The sequence below is a fragment of the Coenobita brevimanus genome, chromosome 23 (genome assembly GCF_032717465.1).
Source record: "Coenobita brevimanus isolate Jiangsu-jjx chromosome 23, ASM3271746v2, whole genome shotgun sequence".
In the NCBI taxonomy this organism is placed as follows: domain Eukaryota; kingdom Metazoa; phylum Arthropoda; class Malacostraca; order Decapoda; family Coenobitidae; genus Coenobita; species Coenobita brevimanus.
In genome coordinates, this window is record NC_136976.1 from 69122452 (window position 1) to 69131542 (window position 9091).

At 40.2% G+C, this 9091-nt stretch overlaps 1 protein-coding gene across 1 annotated transcript in view; it reads left to right on the forward strand.

Annotated features, from left to right (window-relative positions):
- LOC145392740 (uncharacterized) overlaps positions 1 to 8313 on the forward strand; it is a 32343-nt gene extending 24030 nt beyond the window's left edge. The window contains exons 4-5 of the mRNA XM_080267038.1: positions 197 to 388; positions 8027 to 8313. Coding sequence (XP_080123164.1) covers positions 197 to 388; positions 8027 to 8225 — 391 coding nt within the window. The 3' untranslated portion in view covers positions 8226 to 8313. The remainder of the gene's footprint in view (positions 1 to 196; positions 389 to 8026) is intronic.
- The last annotated feature ends 778 nt before the right edge of the window (positions 8314 to 9091 follow it).

Consider the following 9091-nt stretch of genomic DNA (forward strand, 5'->3'; position numbering starts at 1 on the left):
CTTTCAGTATGACTTGTCTTTCCATTTTCTCCTATATTTACCACCCTTCATTAGAAGTGGAGACCTAGATGTAACTTTTGATTGTTGCATGTTATTATTCTATAGAAAGGTTGTTCCATGGTGAAACTTGATTGTCTGCCTTAATGACCATTGTGTAATAGGCATTACTACTAAGCCTTCCTCCTCCTCAATACAGTATATCTTGCAGCCAGCAGGTGATATCACTGCGTCAGAGATACTACCGGGCACTGCAGGAGCTACGCAAGAGACCTCGAGTATACACTTTGGCTGACCTTGTGTATGGCGCTTCAAGTTTCCTCTCAGAAGATCAGTTGATATTCTTTACACTTCAGCTAAAGTCTGGATGTAATAATATGCAAGGTATAAGGTATGTCCCAACATTTTGTAGAAGGCAGGGTGACTCTGGTAGAGTGTTGAACTTGGGACCGGGGGAGTCGTGAGTTCAAGCCAAGCACGGTAGCTGCCGTAACGGGAGGGGAAGTGGCCTCCTGTCACCTAGCAGGGCCATATGATCTAATGAGGTCTAGCTCAGGGGAACATTTCCTTTCCTTTGCAACAATTTGTATTTTAATTCTTGCTATTTCCAGACCATTTTATTCACCTTTGGACAGACATTTCATAGTGAATAGAGTTAGGTGTAGCTTTCATTAACCTAGTCATTGCAAAACAACTCTCTCATGATGAATGAAACTGTATAGTGGTCACAAGAACAATAAAAAAAAAACACACATCCTAGGAGTGAATTGGTTAACAGACTTATACAGCCAGCCTTTAATTTACTTGTTTGCATCTTAATGACCAAGTTATTACACCACTCACTTAAGGATCACTTGGTCCTCAGCTTCAGGCCTGTTATGGCCACTTACAAGTGAAGGTCATCTGTATATTCTATCTTGTTTGAAATTGGATTTTGTTAGTAAGAGTTGGCCCAGCCCTCATATCTAACTAATTAATGGAAGATCAAGTCACAGAACAACAAACATATGACATCAACAAGTTATCACTTTATAACTTTTTTAGATGTATGACTATAAACCAGTAAGTAGGAAAGACTGGTGCAATTGCTAGTCTTCAGGCACATCATCATCATCATCATCATCATCATCATCATCATCATCATCATCATCATCATCCGGACCTCCTTTCCCACCCTAGGGCAGGGTGAGGAGTAGCAACATCCAAACAGTCCAAGTTTGCCCTGTTCAATGGCCTACGCTTCCATTCACTCATCATTCAAGCCCCCGTAATCCTGGCTCTATCCGATATGCCAAAAAACTTTCACCACATCCTACAGGTTCACATAAACGTATCTGATAGAGTCAGTCCGAACGCTGTCACGTTAAAAAGGAGTGCCAAATCCCTGATCATGCACTTCTCTCAACATTCATCCCGCCAGCTCAATCTCTTATCAGTCCCCTTGTCTCACCCACTTCCATAATTCTCTTCCTCCCTCAGTCATCCACTATATCCCTCCACCTTCTCCTTGGCCTACCTTGTCCCATCCCTTCTTCAAATTCGCTCAGATATACCTTTTTCACCACTTCTGTTGTTATCCATTCTCTCCTCGTGACCATACCATCTCAGTACACCTTCTTCGATTCTGGTGTCCACAGATTTCCTCACTCCACATCTTTCATGAATCACATTACTTTGTATCCCATCCACTCTCTGTACTCCATGTACATTCCTCAGCAGTCCAATCTCCACTGCTTCCACTCTTGACTTTTCATTTTCATGCCACACCTTAGTCTCACATCCATATGTTAAAGTTGCCACTAACACTCCTTCATGTAAGCCTCATGCAGCTGCAAAACTCAAGCCTCTGTTTCTTATCAGGCCCTTCATAGCACCAGCTACTTTCCTTCCATGTGTTGCTCTACATTCCACTTCTTTTGCACATTTTTCTCTCTTCACTGTACTCAAGTATTTGAAGTCTCACCAATTCCAGTCTCTCCCCATTCACTGTAGCATCACACTGGAAGTCACCTTCTCTTGATTACCATCCTTTTACTCTTTTCTGCATTTACTCTCAAGGTGCGACGCTCGCAGACATCAGCATACAACAAATTAGAGATATTCCATCCATAACCATTCATTACCAACGTCATCCCTCTCTCCATTATTCGCGTTTTTGCTTCTTTCATCACCCCATCCATATATATATGTATTGAACAACCATGGGGACATCACACAACCTTGTTGCACGGCCTCACTGATTGTGAACCATTCACCTGGCTCTCCATTTACCCCTACACATGCCTCACTACCATCATAAAAACTCTTGACGGCACCTAGCAGCTTTCCCTCTACACCGCACATGTGGAAAACCTTCCACAGTACATCTCTGTCTACTTTGTCGTATGCTTTTCTCAGATCTGTGAATGCCATAAACACCATAAAGTCCTTCTCACAAGCCTTCCCCACAATCTGTCTCACTGCAAATCTTTGATCCATACATTCTCTGCCACTCCTAAAGCCACCCTGTTCATCACTGACTAGGACTTCTGATCTCTCTCTTACTTTCTCTATAATAATTCTTCCACATACCTTCCTTACAACACTCAGTAAACTTATGCCATGATAATTCTTGCACTCACTTTACTCACCTTTATTACTGTACAGTGGTACAATCACAGCCTTTTTCTACTTTGCTGGCCCAGTTTCACTCATCCCTGCCTTCTTTCGTATCTCCAACAAGCACTTCATTCCACTATCTCCACTATGCTTAATCATCACCGCTTACACCTCATCGACCCTAGCTGCTTTCCCATTTTTCAGCAGCTTCACAGCGTTCTTCACCTATGCGAGTGTCACATTTCCTGGCACTGCATTCCTTCTCTGCACACCCCCAAAACCAGTCATATTAATAGTCGCATTGCTCTGTCCATTCCCAGTCATCAGGCATTCAAAATATTCTTTCCATCTGGTCCTTACTTCTTCCCCATGGGTTAATAATGTACCACTTACATCCTTCACACTTTTAAATTTCTTTCTGCTGTCACATATACATTTCCGCATCTGTTTGGAGAGTAATTTACATTTTTTCCCAGATCATCATTTACCTCCTCCTTTTTCCTCATCACTATTCTCGTTACAGGCTTCTTGCTCTCAGTGTATTCAGTCCTTATTTCAATTGAACCCCTGTCCTGTAACCATCTAGCAATTTCTTCCTCTTTTCCTCCATTGCTCATGTAATCTCTTCATCCCACCATGCTGTACCTTTCGTCTTTGTTGTTACTCTTGCCACACCACACACTGCTTTAGCATTCCTAACTAAGCAATCCCTATATGCATTCCTCAGGCTGTCCAGATCCATTTTATTCCAATTCACTGATTGCAACTCCTCCTGTACTTTGGTCCTATATTTATGTGCCATTCTTTGATCCTCAGCTTCACAACTTGCAGCCTCTCTCCTGGTCCACCTCACTCCTCTCAGCTTGATCTTGCATACCACAGTCATATGATCTAACAGACCTCCACATCGTCCTCTTACTGCCCTCATATCAGCAACCATTCTCAGCATCGACCTCTCTATGAACACATAATCAGGCTCCATTTCAACACGATCCCTGTTCCCTCTGTATCGTGTGTGTGTATATAAATATATATATATATATATATATATATATAAGTATATTATATGTATTATATGTATGTATATTATATATATATATGTATATTATATATATATATATATATATATATATATATATATATATATATATATATATATATATATATATATATAAGTATATTATATATATATATATATATATATATATATATATATATATATATATATATATATATATATATATATATATATATATATATATTACATATATATATATATATATATATATATATAATATATATGTTTTATATATATATATATTACATATATATGTATATTATATATATACAGTATATATATATATTTATATATATATATATGTATATTACATATGTAATATATATATTATGTATATTATATATATATATATATATATATATATATAATATATATATATGTATTATATGTATGTATATTATATATATATATATGTATATTATATATATATATATATGTATATTATATATATATATATATATATATATATATATATATATATATATATATATATATATATATAAGTACAGTATATTACAGTAATCCCTCTAATATCCGAACGTCCAATATCTGAACATCCCCATTAACCGGACCTAATTGTCCTGGGATCCAACATTCCCAAAATGGGCCAAAAACTGCAAAAAAATTAGAAAAAAATCTGACTTTTTTCCCACCCGTAATTTGAAATTGCCACCTGGCGCCGAACAGCTGTTACACCATGGTCCCTTCAACCCTTCCTTCCTCCCCCCTCCCCCCTCCCCTGTCAGGGTTGCCATTTGGTATTTTTCATTACCAAGTGTGGGCCAATTTGGTAATGAAAAATTCATTTGGTAATGAATCAGAATAATGCATTACCAAATGGATTTTTCACATGTATGAGGATACACAGGATGAAGATGGTGGATTGTTTGCTCTCTCTGATTAATCTGCTACCCTACATAGCGTGAAAATAATCAACATGGTGTTAATTATAAGAAGAGTGATTACATGTATTTCCACTCGTACATATAATTAGTGAAGAATAAATGCTAGCTTTACGAATTTGGTAATGAAAAGTTAAATTTGGTAATGAAAGTTGAGGAGATTGGTAATGTGGCCATTGCGATCTGGCAACTCTGTTACCTCACCATCATCAACAGTCACAGTCTAACTCCGATCGAGAGTAGATGCTCATAGCAGTGCAAGCCACAGGTGCTTGTTTTTTGTTAATGAACAGTGAATAAACTGCAATACCTCGCCACTAGACACACAGGAATTTACAGTGTTGTGCAGTGTTAAGAAATTAGAATTTAGAGTGCAGAGGATTAACTGTGAACTGCAAACTGGCGGTTCAAACCAGTCCAGGAGCCAGGGACTTGTAAGTACCCAGATGTTTAATATTGTATAAACTCACCTCTAAAACCTCATTCTATGATTCTTTTGCATTTATTTCAGTCTTTTATGTCCTTTTTTGGTGTGATTTGGGTCTTAAATAGGTGCAATGCATGTCCAGAGGGAGTTGTATAGGTGTTTCTCTGAGTTAGAGTCCATAAGTACAAGTCCATAAGCTGGGGCCCAGTATCCGGACAGGACCACTATCTGGACCTGCCTATGGCTCTATTACATCGGATATTGAAGGGATTACTGTATATATAAATAAATATGTATATTATATATGCTGCCTTCATGGACTTAGAGAAAGCTTATGACAGAATAGATAGGCAAGGTATGTGGAAGGTTTTAAGAATATATGGAGTGGAGGGGAAATTGTTGAGTGCTGTGAAGAGTATGTACGAGGGAGCTAGGGCTACGGTGCGAATGGATGGTGAGCTGAGTGAGTTCTTTGATCTCAATGGGGGACTGAAACAGAGTTGTGTGATGTCTCCATGGCCGTTTAATATATACATGGATGGGGTTGTAAAGGAGGTGCAGGGTAGGGCAGTGGATGTGGGGGTGGCTCTAATGAATGAGGGTGAGATATATATATATATATATATATTGCCAGACGCCTCAATCCCGTTTGGGGTGGCCACAAACAAATCGCCTCCAAGTCGCCCTGTCTCCCGCCATCTCACTGCCCTGCTCCCAACTCACACCCCCCTCTCTCATATACCTCTCCACCCCATCCCTCCATCTCATCCTCGGCCTCCCCCTCCCTCTTCCCCCCTCCACCTCACTCACATACACTCTCTTCGTCAGTCTTTCACCCTCCATCCTCTCCACATATATATACCGTATATACTGTATATATATATTTATGTGCATCTTTGGTTTTGAAATATGAGTTACAAATGCACAACCTCCTTTCCTGGCACATTTCCTTCAATCGTTTCCCCATACAATTTTCTCCTGGTACTCCATTACAACCCATTATATCATCCTCAGGACCAGTGCTTACTCTTCCATTCATATCGTCCATTACAATCACTTTATACCTCCTGGGCATTTCTCCCACTGCTTCATCCAGCTTATCCCCAAACCTGTCTTCCTTTCTCTCATTCCTGTCATCACACGGTGCATATGCTACAATCACTGCCACTTTCACCTTCCCAAACTTGAACTTGACATGCTTGCATCTCGAGATGACACATTCTGTAATCTCTCATTCCACTCTGCCACACCTCATTCATCAACAAAGCAACTCCTTCCTTGCATCTTCCTTGCCCATTCATGTCCAGTCTTACACATTTCACACCCTCCCACTCCTCCACTTAACACATTTTCAACTTTGTTTCAGACAATGCCATCATGGCATATCTCGCACGCTTGAACACATTCACCACTTCCACCCTCTTGCTCTCCTCATTCATGTCTCTCACACTTCACATGGCCATGTGAATCTGCCCATTTGGTTTGGTCCCTTGGTAGGTATTGGCCCCTCCGAGGCTCTGATACGTTTGCCATGATTAAGTGATTTTAGCTAGGCAAATCTTAGGGACCGTTAACCCAGCCAAAAACCCTGGTTATATGGTTACCACCCACCATAGTAAATGGTTTCCTGGGTACAGGAAGCCATTCGGCTTGTCACTTTGTGTAGAGACCATAAGGCATCCCTTCATTGAGTGGGTGGATGATGGATGCCCCCACCTACCATATTCAGGCACATAATACAGTACCTCTGTAATAATACAGAAAGAATCTGTATTCACACCAAGTGTGTCAGATATGAGTAATTAATATACAGTAATCCCCTTTCATCATTATCAGCTCCTACTCCGTGCCTGTGCCTGGAAACTCCAGAACAGGGGATGGCAATGACAAATTATCTCCAGGCTTCTTTATCCTCACAGTTTCAAAAATTTCTTGAATTTCCTAAAATTTTCCACCTTTTCGTTGTCTGGTGAACCCTTTTTAAAATACACCATAATCCCAAAGGGTCCATGGATTTCAAGTTGAAAAGTTAACATACATTTTTCATTAGTCCTCTTCATTTCTATTTTTCCTTCTTTCAACTTCGTTCTTACTCTTAGTTATATATTCCCTTTTCCATCAGAACTTTCTTTGTATTCACCCCAGCCACATACTGTATTTCTTTCTTCTTGTACTGCTCTTTTGCTTGTATATCCCATCATGCTGCTTCTCTTTTAATAACAGATACCCTTGAAACACCACCACACACCTGTAGCACAGTGGTAGATGGTGGTGCTCATCATCCATTCACTTAATGTAGTGCTGTCTGTTTCTTCCTTCATTTTTATCATTCTGTTTCTTTGTCTGCCAGTCCTTCTTCCTACTTCTTTTCCGCCCTGTCACTTTTGTTCTTCTTCCCACTTCAGCTGGCTCTATACTGAGTGACAAGCCTAACAGTGTCCTGTAACCCAGAACACCATTTACAGTGCTGGGTGGTAACCATATAAGTAAAATATGGAATGGAGTGGAGCCTAGTATGGTGCCCCTGTTAACCAGGTGGAGAAACGTAAATGCAGCATTCATTCGGGAGCCAAACCTCCATGCATTTCTCCACTTCTCGCAACAGTGAGGAACCGTCAACCAATAGGGAACATCAGTTCACTGCATGGGACAACCCAGCAGGGCCTGTGGTTGATATTTCTGCAAGGCCAGACGGACTGGGTTGATCACCAAAAACAACTATGGTACTAACCACACAGTTTGTTTACATTCCAAAATTTGAAGAATCCATTTTTGCCTAGTCCATTCATCCTAATTCTTTACTGTATTCCATACTATTATTATATACAGTGCTGGACAGTAGTTCGGATCATCATCGATCCCCCGCTCCCCACCTAAGGACGGGAGGAGGTAGGATCCAGACAGCAAAGTAAGGAAAAGTATGAAAATGGGAGAACTGCCAACAACATGACCAGAAAAATGGGTCAGATTCTCATCCATACATCACTCTGTCCCCATTGCATTACACTGTGTCATAAATTTCAGATTCAGTGTGCGAGAGAAAATGCTGGCTCTGGGGTTCTACTTGCAGAGCCCTAGCCTATACAAGTGGCTGCGCTCAGTTTTCCACTTGCCATCCAAACTCATTCTCGACCGCTGGCTGGAGGGGTTAGCGAAGACTGACCCAGATGCTGCCAAGAGACTCATGTATCATGTTTATACGAGATATGTATTCAAGTCATAGCACCTAAGTTGTTGATTTATAGTTATTTATCATTGTAACACAGAAATAATTATTGTTTATTTTAGTAATAAAATAATTGCTTATTGAAGTTGCTTTTCGTTGCCTGTGACAAGCGGGAAAACTTATGTAACAGCTAAACTTGCTGTTACTGGGTACCCTTGCAACAGCTTCCTACTTGTTAAGACTGAATTCTGTATGGCAGTAATACTTGGCCAGTGAAATACAAGCAGACTAAAATGATAATCTCTTACAGAATTGGGGTGTCTGGCCATAGATAGATAGATGGAGAGATAGAGGAGTATCAGCTGAGAATTGTGTGCTATGAGGGATTAGACATAAGAGATGTTAAGAGAAGTGATGCAAACCTGTAGCTAACATGGTGTGGAAATTTTCAAGGAAAGAAGAAGGGTGACCATTATGAATGTGGAGTGAAGCATACCCAGAGGCAGACTGAGGAAGACTCCGGATGGGGTCCTGCACATGGGCCTCAGGAATGGGTTTGAGAAGGAAAATGGCTCAAGACTGTCAGTGGAAGCTGCTATCAGGTGAAAAGACCCACTGTAAACATGCCAGCACAGACCATGATCTTTACACATAGTGTAGCAGTGGAAAGCTGCCATCAGGTGAAAAGACCCACCACACACATGCCAACATGGATCAACATTTACACTTTGCTTAACAATGGAAAGTTGAAATCAGGTGGAAAGAGCCACTGTACACATGCCAGCATAGACCATGATCTTCATATACTGCTTAATATACATGCATTTATTAACTAGCTTGTAGAAATCAGCAGCTGTTTGCTGTTTGAATCAATTGGCTGACTATGAGAAATGAGGAACTGCTCTCTCTCTCTCTCTCACGCA